This window comes from Balaenoptera musculus, chromosome 14 (assembly GCF_009873245.2).
Source record: "Balaenoptera musculus isolate JJ_BM4_2016_0621 chromosome 14, mBalMus1.pri.v3, whole genome shotgun sequence".
Taxonomy (NCBI): Eukaryota; Metazoa; Chordata; class Mammalia; order Artiodactyla; family Balaenopteridae; genus Balaenoptera; species Balaenoptera musculus.
Genome location: NC_045798.1, coordinates 29,321,744 through 29,339,377, shown reverse-complemented (window position 1 = coordinate 29,339,377; position 17,634 = coordinate 29,321,744). Strand labels below are relative to the sequence as shown.

The 17,634-nt window shown below is 55.5% G+C and overlaps 1 protein-coding gene across 1 annotated transcript in view; it reads left to right on the top strand.

Moving 5' to 3' along the window:
• IMPA2 (inositol monophosphatase 2) overlaps positions 1 to 17,401 on the top strand; it is a 28,041-nt gene extending 10,640 nt beyond the window's left edge. Inside the window, exons 3-8 of the mRNA XM_036823530.1 lie at positions 5,560 to 5,664; positions 7,463 to 7,508; positions 9,240 to 9,348; positions 14,922 to 15,030; positions 15,624 to 15,775; positions 16,912 to 17,401. Coding sequence (XP_036679425.1) covers positions 5,560 to 5,664; positions 7,463 to 7,508; positions 9,240 to 9,348; positions 14,922 to 15,030; positions 15,624 to 15,775; positions 16,912 to 17,027 — 637 coding nt within the window. The 3' untranslated portion in view covers positions 17,028 to 17,401. The remainder of the gene's footprint in view (positions 1 to 5,559; positions 5,665 to 7,462; positions 7,509 to 9,239; positions 9,349 to 14,921; positions 15,031 to 15,623; positions 15,776 to 16,911) is intronic.
• The last annotated feature ends 233 nt before the right edge of the window (positions 17,402 to 17,634 follow it).

Genomic DNA, 17,634 nt, shown 5'->3' with positions numbered 1-17,634 from the left:
GTTGACGGCAGCCCTTGTGTTTCAGCGTCTCTCCCTTTTTCCTTGTTTGGCGTCAGGACCCTAACATCTGTTATAATGGTTACAGGCTCTGCACTGTTTATGATTTCTTAACTTTCAAAAATCTAAATTAAATGGTAGCGTCCAAAAAATCACAGCTGACCTTTGAACAGCATGGGTTTGACCCGCTCAGGTCCACGCAGACGTGGCTGCAGACGCGGGGTGGGGTGGGTGGGGCTGGCTGGCAGGGTCAGCGCCCCTGGCCCCGCCGTGTTCAAGGCAGTTGGATTCCCTGAGAGGTGATGGCTCAGGAACCACCACTGGTTCTGGCCCAGGAGCTCTTTCTGTTCCTGCATCGTCCAGTGGCTCCAACAGCAGTGAGGCAGCTGGACTGTGGGGCCCTGGGGTCCAGGGTCCAGGTAAAGGCTCTGGTCACTGCAGGGCTCTGCGTGGTGGCGGTCCCAGGCCTCCTGGCGCTTTGCAGTCGGATCACTCTGACAGACCGAATCCTGAAAGTGCTGGCCGGTTGCTGGTGCTTTGGATGCACTGTTGTGTCGATATGGGGCCTGGTGTCTGTTTGCACAGTGTGAATTTACACGCTCCTTGCCAAGTGTCACAGGACAGAAGACAGTGTGTCACACGGGGGGCCTCAGGCTCCGAAGCCCCTTCGGAAGAACTGTCTGGGTCTGCCCAGAGCAGCAGTCCCCACCCTGGGTGGGTGTCAGGCCCCCTGGAGCCTCTCCAACCATGCCTGCCAGCCCACCTGACAAAGCCCTGGGCGGTGCAGGTGCCCCCCAACCCCTAACAAGAGGCAGCGGTCCCCAAGCTGCAGGCTGCGAGGCAGGGACTGGCTGCCGTGTCAGCCTGGCTCTGCTCCCTCTCCCGTCTTGGCTCTGAGAGCAAAGCCAGGATGCTACTCTCTGCTCTGTTGCCTAGAAAATTCAGATAGGTGAAATCATTTTTCAGCATACCTAAGTCAGGTTTGGTTTCTTCCCAATGATTAAGATTTAAAAGAAAGTACCAGAATTGGGGGACATTTAATTGTATTTTAGGTCAGAGACAAATTGAGAAACTTGTGATGAGGAAAAAAGTTGCACGCATATTATAGGATAAAATAGTATATTGTTATTTTTCTGCATTCAGAGTATTTAAATATATCCCTTAAACAACAAGTTGGTATAAGGCTGCCACCCTGTCTTAAGAAGTCTGAACTTATGCTCTTCCTCATTTTTAGTCTTTCACAAAACAGTACTAAAGATAGATGGCATGGGACTTCCCTGGTTGTGCAGTGGTTAAAGAATCCGCCTGCAACGCAGGGGACACGGGTTCAATCCCTGGTCCGGGAAGATCCCACATGCTGCGGAGCAACTAAGCCCGTGCACCACAACTACTGAGCCTGCGCTCTAGAGCCCAAGAGCCACAACAACTGAGCCTACGTGCCACAACTACTGAAGCCTGCGCACCCTAGAGCCCATGCTCCGCAACAAGAGAAGCCACCGCAATGAGAAGCCCGCACACCGCAACGAAGAGTAGCCCCCGCTCGCCACAACTAGAGAAAGCCCGTGAGCAGCAACAAAGACCAAATGCAGCCAAAAAAAAAAAAATTAAAAAAAAACCCGATAGATTGCAGCTGTTTTGACTTTGATAAAATAAGAAACAACCTGACTGTGGGCTCCCTGGTTTTGCTACTTTATTTTACTCACTGGTGAAATCCAAAGCCTGGGAGATGGGTGTGGACAGAAACTGCGCTTGCTTCTGCCCTCGGCTGGGCAGTCGCTCCACCCCCAGGGACGGGAATCTGACCACGGTGTCACCCAGCACTGACGCTGCCGCATGGAGGAGATGACACAAGGAACCAGGTCAGGGCCGCGTTCCCGAAGCACTATGTTGGCGCCAACGGCATGAGCTCAGTCTGCGTCCGGGCCACCTCTGTGGGTGCCGAAACCTGTTCCAGCTGTGCTCCCAAGTGAGATCCAAGTGGGGCGACTTTGAAGACATGCAGTAGCATCGCTGAGCCTGTCTGCGTCCCCTTGTCCGGGAGGCACAGGCCGGGGGAGGAGGACGGCTGGTGCTCTCTCGCCTCTGCCCCGCCTGGGCCCCTGGTGGGACATGGCCGCACTGTCGTGCTGACCGACCCCTGTGCCCTGTGGGGTGCGTGCACTTGGGGAGAAGGCGTTCCTGGCCACCACCACCTGGATGCCTGCCTGCATTGTCTCCCCACTGCATTTCATGCTGTGTCCTCGGGCAGCAGAGCCTGGGCCGAAGCCTGAGCGATGAGGCCGAGGACATTAGCTGGCTCCCTAGTGGACTGAAGGTGACCCTGACCTTGTCACAGAGCCAACAAACTGGCCAAAGAGAAGGCCTGGGTGCTCCTGGCCATAAAAATCATAAGGAGGGTTTGTTACGACTCTTAGGAAGAAGTAATAAAGCAGAACGTATTAGTCTAACTTATTTCCAAGCTCTGAACCTTGTCCCTGGTGCTGTTTTCCTCTGTACCTTCCATAGGCCTATGAAATGGCCCCATGCTCAGTCACTTGTGTTGTTTCTGTTTACATTGTGGGTTTTTCGTGGACGGTCCAGTGCCCTTGTTGAGGTGTCTGTTACTCTCTCACATGCCATCTGAGTCCGTGTACCCCGGCCTCTGCAGGAATTACCTTCCCACACGGAGAAAATCAGGATCCACAGGCTGGGGAGGTATTCTGGTGCCTTAGAAGAGTGGACACGTCCGAGGCCCTGCCCCCGGGGCCACCCACGGGCACGAGGCAAGTGGGGAGGTGACCAGTGCTCCCCCCACCTGGGCTTGCGGTCAAGAGGAGGGTGCCCTCGGCCTGAACAGTCGACGCCCAGAAAGGCCAGGCCTTGGAGTGGCTGCTTGGAGTGACTCCCACCAGAAATGCCCCGCAGGATGAAAGCTGTGTCTGCAGATGCATCATGGGGGCTGCTCCGGGAGCCCAGAGACCACGTACACACATTTGCTGATGGACTGACTGCCAGCCGCAGGCTGTGGTCCAGCTGTCTGAGCTGTCGGCCCCTCCTCCTCCTCCAGGACCCCAGCGACTCCTGCCAACCCCCCTAGTAGGTACCAGCTTCTCGCTTAAAATCAGGTTAGAAAAGGAAGAAGATTCCACATTCCTTCCAGGTTCCTGGGATCATCTTTGTTGTGAGTCATTTCTATTCTCGACCTTAGTGACGTCTTCTCACTGCTTCCTGGACCTTGTGCCCAGTTCAAGCCTGGGACTTTGTCCTTATGTGTGTGTGTTTCGGGTATGGCCCCCTTTCTTTAAGAACATAATCACAAACTTGCAGGAAAATCACGCTGCAGAAAGCACTGAAGACGGATTTAATACCTTACGTCTTTGACTCAGAAAACCTCAGAGCTAATGCGGCATAGGATCGTCCCCTTGTTTCTGCCAGGGTTAGCGGTCGGGGAGTCACCCTGCCTGGCCGCACCCCGCCCAGCCTCCTCTGACTTGATGGTCACCACGACCTTGTTCATCTAGACCCGCCTACCTGGGTCACATGATCCGAATGATCCAAATTCCCAGGGGGGAGGATGGCAGGGAGGCTGCCCAGCAGGAGGAGGGACAAGAGCCAGGAGCTTCCCTGATGCATCTGGTCTGCCCTCTGGGCTGTAAGCTCCTGGGGGCGGCTGTAGGCTTTCTCCACTCACACGAATTTTCCAGGTTCCTCACCCCTGTCCCCAGTCCAGTGCTTTGCTTGCTCACACGTGGGTTTTTCCAGGGACAGCGGTCGGGGGGGTGGAAACAGCAACCTGAAAATGATGATGTAGCCTCATCGTGTACACGGACGAGCTTCGGGTGATTTGTCTGTGTCTGGATGACTCTGCACATAGAGCGTGAGTTTCATAATCTTTGGGACAGAAATGCTGCCAGAGTTGAGGGGGACCAGCTGAGTGACGGTGACAGCACTGTGTCAATTGAAATGACACCAGAATGAAGGGCACCTTCACAGTGTTAGGACCGTGACATGCCAGCCTGGAGAGCTTCCTGCGGTGACAGAGGTGTTCTGTCTGCACGTCCAGTGTGGTGGCGTCTGGCCCGTGTGACTAGTGAGACTAAGGCGCCAACTCTTTTTTTTTTCCAACTCTTTTTTTTTTTTTTAATTTTTATTTATTTTATTTATTTTTGGCTGCATTGGGTCTTTGTTGCTGTGCGCGGGCTTTCTGTAGTTGCGGCAAGCCGGGGCTGCTCTTTGTTGTTACGGTGGCTTCTCTTGTTGCGGAGCACGGGCTCTAGGCGTGCGGGATCCAGTAGTTGTGGCACGCAGGCTCAGTAGTTATGGCTCGTGGGTTCTTGAGCACAGGCTCGGTAGTTGTGGCACACGGGCCTAGTTGCTCTGCGGCATGTGGGATCTTCCCGGGCCAGGGCTCGAACCCGTGTCCCCTGCATTGGCAGGCGGATTCTTAACCACCGTGCCACCAGAAAAGTCCCCAACTCTAACTTTTAAATTCTATTTAAAAAGAGCTTCCTGACGACTACAACTGGGGTGTGCAAAACGCCAGCAGTAGGACACCAAGCATTTCTTGTTTTTCACTCGTTTTTCCTTCTTGGTAGAGGTGTGCTGTGGTCAGGGCCCCTTTTCCTCTAGGACAGACGTGCATGTGAGGACCTAGTGGGAAGCCCTCGGCGGGACCAGGTGAACCTGATCTGTTGGGGACAGTCGGAAACCTGTGTCGGGCGCCGTCCTGGGGGTTTAGGTGGAGTTTGTTCTTTCCTCCCAGGAGGCAGGGATGCAGACACTTCGGGGGACCCTCCAGCATGAGCCAGCATGGTGGGAGGGGGGGACAAGAGGGAGGGGTAGGGGAGCCATCCCTGGTTTCCGGCCTAGGTGGCTGGCTCCTGGAGGCTCCCGTTGCTGAGACAGACCAAGTGGACTCTGCCTTGTTGCCGTCTAGTTCAGGTTCCCAATGGGGCGTGGACAGCCTTGTGGGGGGGCTTGTGTTCAGAGGACTCATCACAGAGGACAGGCGGGGACAGGGGCCCGGGGTGCCTGGCCTGCGTACTCCTGCAGGATGGGGTCCAGAGGGGAGCCCAGGGGGGTGGGGCCTCCCAGGAGCAACGTCAGCTCCTGTCTCCGCATGCGGGACGGATGCCATGTCACCACCTGCGGTTTGGGGAGGCCGGGCTGGGTACAGATGGGGTGTCAGCTGTGATGCAGCCTGTCCCCCCCAACCCCGGGCCAGCCCCCCAGCGTTCTCAGGCCCCTGGCTGGCTCTCTTGGCCCTCTCCCTGCAGAGTCAAGTCAGCGCAGAGCTCAGCTTCTCGCCGGCAGCTCTTCCCACATCTATCCTCAGACCCCTGCCTGGCCCACCGCACCCCCTGGTGCTTTAACAGAAGGTGTCACCTTGTGTGTCTGGGTCGTGCCAAGTGACAGACTAGCAGAGGGCAAAACGCAGAAGGTCTTTCCCGGACGCTGCCCCTGTTTGACCAGAGAGGCCGGGTGAGATCTCCTCACCCTGCCTGCTGGTCTCCGGGGCCGGGGCTTGAAGCGCTGAGTCTCAAGTTCCTGGCCTTTTCTCAGGCTGAGCTCTGTCCGCTGCAGGTTCATCGCGGAGGAGGCTGCAGCCGCTGGGGCCAAGTGTGTGCTTACCCCCAGCCCCACCTGGATCGTCGACCCCATTGATGGCACCTGCAACTTCGTGCACAGGTGAGCGCAGGCACACCCCGGCTTTTCCAAACTAGCACGTCAGCAAACCTCTAGCGGGTTTGTGGTCTCACTTACAAGTCACGATACTTTAAAATAAGGTTTCGGATTTGTGAGATACGTTCAGAGCATGTAGGAAATTTTCACTTGTTTAAAAACTATTGCATTTGTCACATTTAAACGTTGGGTTGAATTAAGAAGGACCCTTAAGGAGGCCCCTGGAGAGATGGGCAGGGTTGTAAATAACATAGGGTGTCTGGTCCAGCAGCCTTGGGAGCACGCGTATGGATGGCGGCCTGGGGGGTTGAGGAGCCGCCGGCTGCCGGCCTAATCTGGGCAGATGCCAGCCCAGAGCAGCAGGTTTCCGGGAGGTCAGAGGCATGTGATGGCAGTGACCTGCCCAGCCCCAGAAGCGCTGAAGGGGGCCGGGGGGCGGGGGGTGTCAAAACCTCCCACGAGGACACTCGTGCAGCCCCAGAGCTGGTTGGCCCGGGCTCCTGCCCCATCCCGGGTCCCCATTGGCGGTTGGGGGGCCTGTGGACCTGCAGCCCCCACCAGCGGGACCCACGGGGGGGGCCCCTACCATAGGTGAGCCAGCCGCCCGCTTCCTTCCTTACAGTGAGAGGGACCGGGGTGTGGGGTCCTCAAATGGAGCGTTTATGTGTAAGTGTGGAAAGTGATTCAGCGCATCACAGGTGGCCCTTTAGAGACGGTGGAACAGAGCCATCTGGTGACAGCAACAGTGTCACCAGACTCTAGAGCGTGACACTCCTGGGGAGTCCTGTGGGACCACGGGGCTCCCCTCCGGATGTGTATCTCCGAGTGGGGCTCCTGTTCCTGTCCCACTGGTCACCTGTTTGAGGGTGGTAGGGACAGAACGGGCCAAGCCCTACCATGGACAAAGGCCACATGTCCACCCCAGGACCAGAGAGAGAACCTGGACGACAGTGTCATTTGGGAAACAAGCTGTGAGGCTGACCCTTAGGCTCCAGACACCGTCCAGGGCCGTCCAGACACCGTCCAGGGCTGTGGTGACCCTTGAAGCCTCAAGGCATTTGGGGGCCTCTGGCCACTGCAGCTCAGACAGGACCTGTCCTGCTCGTGTCCAGCAGCACTGGGACTAGAGCAAGTGCAAAAAGCCTTCTGAGGGTGGGAACCACAGCCAGGCCCTGCCATGGCGAGTCAAGAGCCTCCCCATGGAGACCGCAGGGGACATCACGGCGCAGCCTGGGCAAGGCTGGGTCCCGAGTCTCCTGGGTTAGAAGCAGCCCTTCCTTGTTCCTACTCGTTAAGCCCTAACGATCCTCACATAAAGGAGAAATCGTTCTGGAGACGTAACCTGTAAACCTGCAGGCAGGATGCAAGGTCACCGCCCACCTTCCACGCAGTGGCCACGCCTGCTGTCCTGCGTGAGGCTCACCCAGGGGTCATGGCAGGAGGGACGTGATTGTCTTGGACCCGGCCCCTCGATGGATGCTGGGGCCAGGCCCCTCCGTCCCTTCAGCCTCTGAGAACCAGAAAGCTGATTATTAACAACTCTCCACCGGATCCTCAGTGGTCACTGTTGAGTCATGTCCGTCCTGACGATGGCCAGCACTGTTGTCTGTCAAGGTCGCTGTCCTACAGGTCAGCTCGGCCTGCTTGTCCTCGAAGCGCTCAGTGAAATTGTGGGAGGTAGTTTTTGACAAAACAAACCCAGCCACGCTGTAGAAGGGTCCTCTGCGCCTCCAGCCGTACGGAAGCTTCTGAGTTTGCATGCGTCCGTGTGTGTCACCGTGTAAACCATCTGTCTTCTCTGCAGGTTCCCGACCGTGGCAGTGAGCATTGGGTTTGCTGTGAACCAGGAGGTACGTGATGGGTGGGGCCCGGCCATGCAGCCCCTTGTGTGTTGTTTATTCATCTTGCTTCTTGGTTCCAACCTCTGTTTTCCTCTCCTTGTCCTTGGCCTTCATCACGACGAGTAAATCCAAGCATGTGTTTTCAAATCCAAGAAAGTAAACAAATGCAAACCGGTTTGGGGTGTGTGGGTTTGGGGCTCCGGCCGGCCCTCCCCCTCGGTGGCCGTTTAGCGATGCCACGTGGAGGGGACGTTCTGGGCAGATGTTCCCAGTTAGTCTCCATCTGACCCCTGGGGCGTGTGATCAAGTCACACACAAAAGAAACTCCTATTTTTGGAGGACATTTCTAATCCCAGTGTTCTATTAGTTCTTCATTCTCCTCTAGCTGTTGGGTGAGAACATGGCTGTTGCGTGGTTCCCATCGACCTCGGAACTGGGCCGTATCGTGGGACCTGCAGAAAAGTCTGGATCCAGGCTTAAGCTTTGTTATCCAGTTTCAGCGATTACACTTAGCAAAAGCCTTACCTTCGTTGCAGTTACTACAGTTACACTTGAACAGGGCAGGGGCCAGGCTTTGCGGAGGGAGTCCTCATCAGGGCACCCTCAGGGTTAGCGCAGATTCTGGGGCAGCAGAGGACTCATACCCATGAGAAAGAACTTAATTTTTGAGGTGAAGATAAGCAAGAGCCTTAATATTGAGATCTGGTGAGGGAGTCAGCTACTCGTTTCTCTGTTAAATGTGGTCATTGAGATGAGCAAGTGGAGCAGGAAGCTCGGGGGCCGGGGGCTGTTCATCCTGGCAGCAGGGTCTCTGACTGGCCAGGCCGAGGCCTGTGATGGTCCGGGGTGTGTGCTGGGTACACGTGTTCTGGCCTCGTCGTGGAGGCCCTGGCTGCCTGCCGCAGGGTCTCAGAGGCCGGCCAGTTCCGGGACTGACCTGGGCTTGGGAAGGGGGGCGGTCACGTGCTGACTGGAGGGGGCGCAGGCTCTGGGTGTGTGCTGACTGGAGGGTCTTCCCAGAAGTGAGCCCTTCTCCTGCCCGCCCAGACTTCCCTCGGGCGTTTGCGGGGCTTCTCCTCGTTTTCTCTGTCCGTTGGCGGCCCCCCAGGCCAGGCACGCGTGCTGTTCTTAGCCCAGGATGGCAGGGAGTCTGGGAGGAGAGGCAGACGGGCTCCGGGTGTAGGGAGGCCTTTTCCCAGCTCCCCTCCTCTCGGCACTGGCTTGTGGGGACTGAGGCCGCGGCCCGATGATGTGTGCGGTGAGGGAGGGATCAGCCCCTCTGGTGAATCACGTCTCTTCCTGGGCCACCCCGGGCTCTGTGATGCTCTTGGATCTCCAGATGCATTCTGAATTCTTCACACGTCAGCAATTTTGAGGGTTTCTTGTGGGGTTTGATTAGAGTCACAAGAGCCTTTTTTCCCCTCCCAGAAAAAACAAAAGAGGCCTTTTTGAAGAAGGAAGCTTTTTCAGTAATTTTCAGTTACTAATGCTTGATTATGATGTCAGTTTAAAATATAGTTTTATTTGTTTAAATATATCTTTAAATATAGTTATTTAAGAAAAGAACATTTGCTTTCATGTCCAGGTCTAGGTTTGAATCCAGATGCTGATTTTTTGAGTTCCCTTTCGAAAGCTAATTTCTGTCCACGGTCCTTATGTTAGTGGTCACAGCTAGAGCTGCATGGCCTTCGGTCCCTGTGTCACATCCTGTGTCTGTTTTCTGTCCTGCCCTCCCCACAGCTGGAGTTCGGGGTGATTTACCACTGCACCGAGGAGCGGCTGTACACGGGCCGGAGGGGCCGGGGTGCCTTCTGCAACGGCCAGCGACTGCGCGTCTCCGGGGAGACAGGTGGGCCCCGCTCGTGTCACGCATTCCGCGAGGCAGTGGTGGGGATCTCCTACCGAGGTCCAGTCTCTTTGGGGACAGCACGCCCCTGGTGGGCTGGACGTCGGGCCAGTCTGTGTCTCAGTGTGGATGTGGATGTGGCCGGGAGCCTTCAATGGGCCCTTTCTGTTCTGCTCTCACCTTTCATCCCTAATGTGAGAAGGAACCCGGCCACTAGTTCCCGCGTGGTCCCAGTGGACCTGGGCGAGCTGGCCAGGCCAAGGGCAGAGTCAGAGGCATACTCTGGCCCTCGGAGCTTCTTGGTGACCCGGTTCCCCAGGTGCGGGCTGTGGCTCCCTGGATGTGGACCCACTGCCATTGGCTTCAGTCCCTGTGAGAACACGGACGGCCGCAGGGCAGCAGCTGTGTCCATGAGCCGTGTTGTATGCACCACAGATGTTCCCCGTCCTTGTCAGTCCTGGAGCAGGACCCAAGGACACCGGTGGCTTTTACAAAGGGCTGCTGTTACACTCAGACTGCCTGTAACATACAGAGTTGACAGTATGTGCCTAGTTGGCCTGAGAGGTGGTGAGAGGGGTCAGGAGTGTCCCTGCCCCCGAGCTGCCCGCAGCCAGTGAGGAGACGGGCCTTCCAACCCAAGTCAGGTCCGCTGAGGTCCGGTGAGAGCAGCGCCATCTGGATCCCTGGGCGGGGTGACTGTGAGCAGCGGATCTGCCAGGGAGATGACCGCCCCGTGAAGGACGGGCGACGCAGGAGGTCAGGCAGGAGGCCCAGGCATCACGAGTGTTGGGGGGGAGGGGGCAGGAAGTAACGTCGCAGGAGCTCCAGAGGGAGGGGCCCGGCAGGACCACGGACCGGCCTCTGCCACCGCCCAGCCCAGGCTCCTGCCCGGGGACTGTTTGCTTTGGCCGCGTAGACAGCAGCGTTGATTACAGCTGCGCCTGCCAGGAGCTGGCCTGCCAGCCAGTTGTGTAACTCGGGGCTGAGGGAGCAAGTTGTCAAAGGCCCTGGTGAACTTTGCTCCACATTCATTTGCTGTGACTCGAGGCTCGGTGCCCACGCTCGCACCCATCCCAGGCCCTCCTCCCACAGGCCTCCTTGCTCAAACATGCCGTCCACCCACCTCTGCAACACAGAACCCCAAGTCCGTCGGTGCTCATGTCCGAAAGCTCACTTGGGATTTTTTAAAAATTCTGACTCATAAAGTCCAGGGTGATGTTTTCAGCCCTGGTTGTCTTCTATTTGCCGGGTGATGAGGTTTCTACAGGAGGTGACGGAAGGCTCTCCTCAGCAGCATGGTCCTTAGGTGTCGTACAGACCTGGCTTCAAAGCCTGATTCTGACACCTTCCACATGTGACTTGTCAGCTCTGCCCCTGGAACCTCAGTGTTCACATGGGCGGGAGGTGACGCTGATGACAGCTGTGAGGATCAAATTAAGTCCTACCCGCAGGGCACTCAGGGAGGGCCTGGCGCTGGCGCCCAAAATGAGAGTCGTTATCAGAGAAGGAATTTGAATCTTCGCATGAGATCAACCAGCTATCAATTCTGGGATGCGTTTCTGGAGGAGGTGGTCGCTGAAACAACCACCACTCATCTCCCTGCTTTCCTTGCCTTCTCTTTCCTGTGCTCCTTTCTGCAATGTCTTCAACTCACAAAAGCAGAGCAAAGACCGCACTGCACAGCGGTAAAGGATTAGATGAGGCCAGAATTTCTTTGGTAGTTTTTTCTCAAAATTCTACCTTGCAGAACTGCAAACACATACAAAGGAGACGGAAAAAGTACAGTGAACCCACATGACCCATCACAGCCTGATGTCGCCCCCCTGTCCCCCTGCGGCCAACCCTGCTTCCTCCAAGCTCCCTGCCCCCACCACCCCAAACAACTCCCTGCTACAAACCCCAGACATAATGGCACTTTCTAGCCAGCATTTCAGTACGTACCTCTCTGTCACTTTGTCTTAAATCTTTTCCACCGATTTTTTAATTTTTAAAAATTTCCTCCTTTTCACCTTCCATGTCTTGTAAAGCATAATCTATTGTGTTTATTTATTCTCGTTCCTTTAGCTTGACCTTCTTATCTGAACTGTTTTCTTTCCTAATTCTTTCCTAGGTTCTCTCCCCTCCACTTTTGAGTGATGTTCTTCTTCCGTGGGTTCTCCGTTTCTTTCACTTGCAGCTACTTCTGTTTTGTGGACAGGTCTTTCTGGAAATCTCTGATCGACTAGAGAGATGTTATTCTGCTCCCTATTCTCTTTTTTCTTATGATAATTGTGTATGGGATTCAAACATAATTCTTTTACATTCTTTCTAATTGAAAGAGCTCTGGAGGCGGGTGGTGTGATGGGGTGGGGGAGTGAACACTTTCCATCGTCTCGTGGCTCTAGGGCTCCCTCTTCTGCTGTGTTTGTGAAGTGCCTGCAAAGTTGGCCTCTTCCTTGGACGGTTGGCTCTGCCCCTCCCTCGCTGTTACCTGGATCTTCTCCCTCCTTTGCCCCAGATTCCCGTCCAGTGAATTTGGGGTTCACTCCCATGCGTTTCTGCTCAGTGGGTCCTGCCCTGAGAGTCCCTGGAAGGTCGGTTACGAGAGGTCGTAGTAGCTGTCGGGTTCACCCGCCCACTTGCCCTCTGGGGCCTGGATATGCCCTTGTGGATGTAGGTTTTTGTAGATGGTTTTCGTCTGTGGTTTGTGTTTTGCTCTCCCAGCTGCTCTTTTTTTACCAGAGGGGATTTGGAAGAGGTTACATAGGTTTCCAGGGCAGCCTTCTCCAGGATTCTGAACAATACTTTTTTTTTTTCCAATTACTTATTTGTTTTTGAACATAATGTATTGAGGTGAAGGTCGCGTAACATGAAATTAGCTGTTGTAAAGTGAATAATTCAGTGGCATTACATTCCTGGCGCCCCGTGTTTGGGTGGCTCTGGGGTAACCCCTTCCCGTTGGTCACTCTCTGCCTCTCCCTCACAGCCCCCAACCTTTTTTCTCTCTAGTTCTGGGGTTTTCAGTGAAGTACAGCTAATACTACTTTTCGTGTGAGGAGCTCACGGTCTGCAAGGACCTGGAAGCCCAAGCACGTGTGTCACACACTCCAATCCGAGGCCATCACGGGAGCTGTACGCCCTGCGTCCATGCCCACACTTCAAGGCACAGTCACCTCTTTCCTGTGAGGATGTATTTCAGGGCAGACAGAGGACTTGCCTCTCTCACCTCTAAGTTGTAAAATCTCTCTCAAGACAACAGTGCTCTGATCCTCAACCAGAAAAAGGGTTTTCAAACTGTTGGAAGTCACGGACTATTTTTTTCACCCTAAAATTTGTTTATTGAAAGAGGATGCAGAGATGCCCTGCTTCAAAATCTATTTGATTTTTTTTATAGTGGTAAAATACATATAACATAATAATTGCCGTTTTAACCATTTTTAAGTGTACAATTCAGTGGCATTAATTACATTCACAATCTTGTGCATCCATTTCCTCTATTTCCAAATTGTTTATCGCTGCAAATAGAAACTCTGAACTCATTAAGCAATAGGTCCCCGTGCCCCCCACACACACCCATGAAGTCACAGAATATTTTAAATTATATATATATTAGTATTTGATTAAGAGCTAAACTATTATGATAAAAATAGTTTGAAAGGTAATAAAAGTCATAGTAAGTCATAGTAATTGTGGAGAGCTAGTCAGAATTAATCATAATATAAGACAATATTAAGTAGAGGGGATTGTCGTTTTTACCTTTGTTTCATTATCTGGGCAAAAGAAAACAACAGAAAGTATTTTGCCTCAGGTGGCAGAGTTCAGATGACTTCTTAATTGTCTGGGTTTCATTTAGGAAAAAACACCACTTGAGCAAGCATGAGGAAGAGTGGATACACTGCAGCTGGGGGGCGGGGGACACTGGGCACAGAGGTGTCTTCTCACAGATGAAAAACTACGGGAAGAAACCCTTTCTTTGGCATCATCACCAGACAAGCTTGAGTCACGGTCTGGGCCTCACGACCTCCTGCAGGTCACCCACTGCGCCTGGCCCTGTTGAGGTCTTTTTCTTCAAAACAAGTCTTTTTTCCATGGGAAGGTGCCCTCTCAGCTTGCAGCCCAGTGAGGGTGGGGTTGGGAGGTGAGCTCTGGAGGGCAGACTGGGTCCCTGTCCCCGGAGATCCTGGAGCCGCCGCCCTGTGCCCCTCGTGTGGGTAGAGCCCGAGCCGCCACCAGACACACGGCAGGGCTGGTCGCTGGCCCAGCTGTGGTGCCAGGTCTCAGAAAGTCTTTACAGTATAAAATGAGAGCCTCCAGTGTGAGAAAAGGGGAAATGGTACAGACTCAGTGTCTCCTCCCAGTGGTCTGTCCCTGGTGGGAGGTGACTTTATAGGAGTCAGGCGGGATTGGGCCTGGGGAGTGAGGTTACCTATGGGCGTGTTTTTCCTCCACTTCATGGAGGGGCTTTGTTCTCTCAGCTGAACACACGGGAGTGGCTGATCCTGCCTGAACGGCAAGGCCTGACGAGACAGGACACTAGATCTGGATGTGATTGCGTGTGTGGCCAAGAGGGACAGTGCTGTGACCCCCGCAGTGAGTCAGGCCCGGCCCACCTGCAGCCACTTTCCTGTGTCTGGTGGCCACAGCATCTACTCCCAATGCTGGGGGGTTACTCCCGAGGACCCCTTTCCAAAGACGTTGCTTAGCAGTCGCTTCCTCGGCAGGGATGACGTTTCCATCTTTGTCATCACGGCAGCTAGTGAAAAGCTTTTATTATTATTATTTCGCAGCTAGCGAAAAGCTTTTATTATTATTATTTCGCAGCTAGCGAAAAGCTTTTATTATTATTATTTTTTAAATTTATTTTCGGCTGCGTTGGGTCTCCATTGCTGCCCGCGCGGGCTTTTTCTAGTTGCGGCGAGCAGGGGCTACTCTTCGTTGCGGTGCGCGGGTTTCTCGTTGCGGTGGCCTCTCTTGTTGCGGAGCACGGGCTCTAGGCACACGGGCTTCAGTAGTTGCGGGCTCTAGGGCGCAGGCTCAATAGTTTTGGTGCACAGGCTTAGTTGCCCTGCAGCATGTGGAATCTTAGTTCCCTGACCAGGGATCGAACCTGTGTCCCCTGCATTGGCAGGTGGATTCTTAACCACTGCACCACCAGGGAAGTCCCGAGAAAGGCTTTTAAAGGCAGATTTATTTGATGAGGCATTGTTTTTCCTCCAAACATGGGGCGTTCCCACTTTGGAGTCACTTTGTTTTTATCTGTGACTGAATGATGCTAGTTTCATGAGCCACCAGACTCTTCCGAGTTCTTGCTGGTAAGCGTCCCTGAAAAGAGAGAACTGGGAGGTCTACCCCCCAACCCCTGCATCTGGGACTTTCTGGGGCCTGGGAGGTGAGATGGTCAGGGTGTGGCTTCGACTCTAGTCAGCACGTCCTTCCTTTCCCAGGCCAGAAACCTCTGCAGCATCAGCCACCCAGGGAGGACACTGAATTGAGCAAGAGCGGGAGGCGGGTTTGCAGTTCGCTTCGAGGAAAACCCCGACTGCTGGGTGAGAACTGAGCCTTGGTGTTTCTGACTTGGAGAAATTCTCTCCACACAGATCTCTCCAAGGCCCTGGTTCTGACAGAAATCGGGCCCAGACGAGACCCCACGACCCTGAAGCTGTTCCTGAGCAACATGGAGAGGCTGCTCCGTGCTGGGGCCCATGGGTACGCGCTCCCCTCCCAGGACTGGGACCCATGGGTGCATGTTCCCCCTCCCCGGGACCCACGGGACGCCCAGGCCCCACGCACAGCTCCCAGGCTGCTCCCCGGGGCAGGAGCAGTGACACGCGAGCCAGCCCGGTCCCCAGCCGGGACCTCGTGCAGCCCGTGGGGGTGGGGTGGCAGGGGACCTGTGGGAGCCCATCTCAGCCCCTTGTGTGCCCAGAGCTCAGCGCCCTTCGTGATGACAGTGACACCCCCCCCAGCCCAGTCTCCCCCGGGTCTGTGCTGTGACTGCGGCCACCCCAGATGGTTTAAATCTAAGATCGTTGAAGGTCCACAGAGTGAAAGTTGTGTCCTTCAGTTGCACCAGCCACACTTCAAGTGCCACGGCCTTGGGCTGGTGGCTTCTCGGTGCCGAGTGGTCCATCACCACAGAAAGTTCTATTGGACGGCACGGCTCTGGGCCCAGGGCTCAGAATCGAGCTTTTGGGAAGAGGCCCTGGGCTCTTGTTTAGCTCCTGGGGGTGCCCGCGGTGGAGGGGGCGGGCACTGGAGCAGAGCCATTCAGTGTGTTTCCCCTCCTCCATCTCCGCCAGGGTCCGCGTCATCGGCAGCTCCACCTTGGCGCTCTGCCACCTGGCCTCTGGCGCCGCCGATGCCTACTACCAGTTTGGCCTGCACTGTTGGGACCTGGCTGCAGCCACCGTCATCATCAGGGAAGCAGGCGGCGTCGTGATGGACACGTCAGGTGAGCTCGGGCCCTCAGCCCGCCCTCGTCCCCAGGGGTGCATCCCCAGGACAGATCCGCGATGCCCCAGACAGACAGGCCCCCGCCTCTGCTAACAGGGACATGTAGGGAGGGCAGTGGGCCAGGCCAGAAGGCCCCTCCCCCTTCCTGCCTCCAGGTGTGAAAATAGACCCAGGGTCAGGACGGGTGGCTGTGAGTGTTTTCTAAACACTCACTTCCCTGCCCCCGCCCCCCCCCCAGTCCACTGAGACCACAGAGCAGGAAGCATGCTCCCTGATCCAATGACGAGGATTTAGGTGATGGATCCTAGGGTGACCTGTTCCTCTGTCTCAGAGTCACCGTGCCCAGTTACCGACCCCACGGGGGCGAGTCCTGCAGCGTCCCTGTCCCAGGGACGCCCATGGAGCCTCATCTGACATTGGGGTCCTCTGTGGAGCCCATCCTCCCCCAGCTTTAATCCAGAGCCTGTTGCGGAAACGCTGGGCTCCGTTTAACTGCTGGCGCTGGCGGTGGGCCCTTCATCCCATGATTGCTCCGTTTTTGCTCCTTCTCCTCGGGAGGCCCTAGTTGAGCTTCCGGGAGGGTGTGAAGTGAAGAGGGGTCAGCCTTGGGCATCGAGGCCAGGCAGGCCCGTCCCCGTTAAAGACGTGTTTGTCCTGGATGTGACCACGCGCGCACACACACACACACACGCACGCAGGTGCACTGAGGTCTCCAGTGAGGCCTTTAGGCCTGTTCACACCTCCAGGAGGTCGAGGGCCTTCATCCTGCCCCAGATACCTGGTGCACAGAGCAGCCGCATCGAGGGGCCCATCAGAAAGGCCACCCCCAGCACCCCCCACCCCCACCCCACCAAGGCCTCCTGGGTCCCTGGAGCCCCGTGCAGCACAGAGTTTGAGAACTGCTCCCTGTCCTGACCTAACATCGTTTGAGCCTCGGCCCTGAACGCTGTACCTTAAGCCGCTTTCTCCCAGCGCAGCCTCAGGAGGTGCCGGTCCTGCAGCCTGGATGGCACCCAGGTTGGGGCAGAGCGGGGCTGAGGCTCCACCCTTTGGGCTGGCTCAGCCTGAGTGCTGCGCTGTTGGGGGTCGTGCCACCCCCTCCCTAACCCAGACACCCTGTCCCTCTGTCCGCAGGCGGGCCGCTAGACCTCATGTCTTGCAGGGTGGTTGCTGCGGGCACACGGGAAATGGCGGTGCTCATAGCTCAGGCCCTACAGACGATTAACTACGGGCGGGACGATGAGAGGTGAGGGGAGCAGACAGGGCTGCCCCAGGATGGGGCCTTCCTGGGAGCCTGGAGCAAGAGTTCCTGATCCCCAAAGGAGCCATCAGGCCGGAGTCCGGGCTGTCTGGCTGAGCCCACGTCTTGGTGACTTTGGTGTCCAGTGGTTCCTCTCTGTAATCTCACGTAACCTTGTGTGGGTTGGTCCAGCCCTCCTACCGGGGCCGAAACCTGGATCTCACAGGACGTATGTATTGATACTGCAATGGCAATTTTTTTTCCAGAACGCAAATCTCAGGTAATAAGGCTTTTGAACTGCTGATAAAGCAGACTTGCTCTCAGCGACCTCCCCCGCCTCCGCCCAGGGTACCTCGGAATGCAATAAACCAAATGATGACTCTCTGCTTGTTTCCCTCCACAAGTGTGTCGCCTGTTTCCCCAAACGACCCCAAAAATCCACAGGCTCTTTAGGGAGGTTTGCATATGACAGCCCAGAGGTGACATGCTTGCTCTCTGCCTGCTGCGGGTGATGAAAACGGCTTCAGTAATTATCACATCAGTATTTAAAATCCGAGACGTGGGTCAGACTGAAGAAAACCAAACCTCTAAAATGCTATTGTTTTTGTGATCAGTTT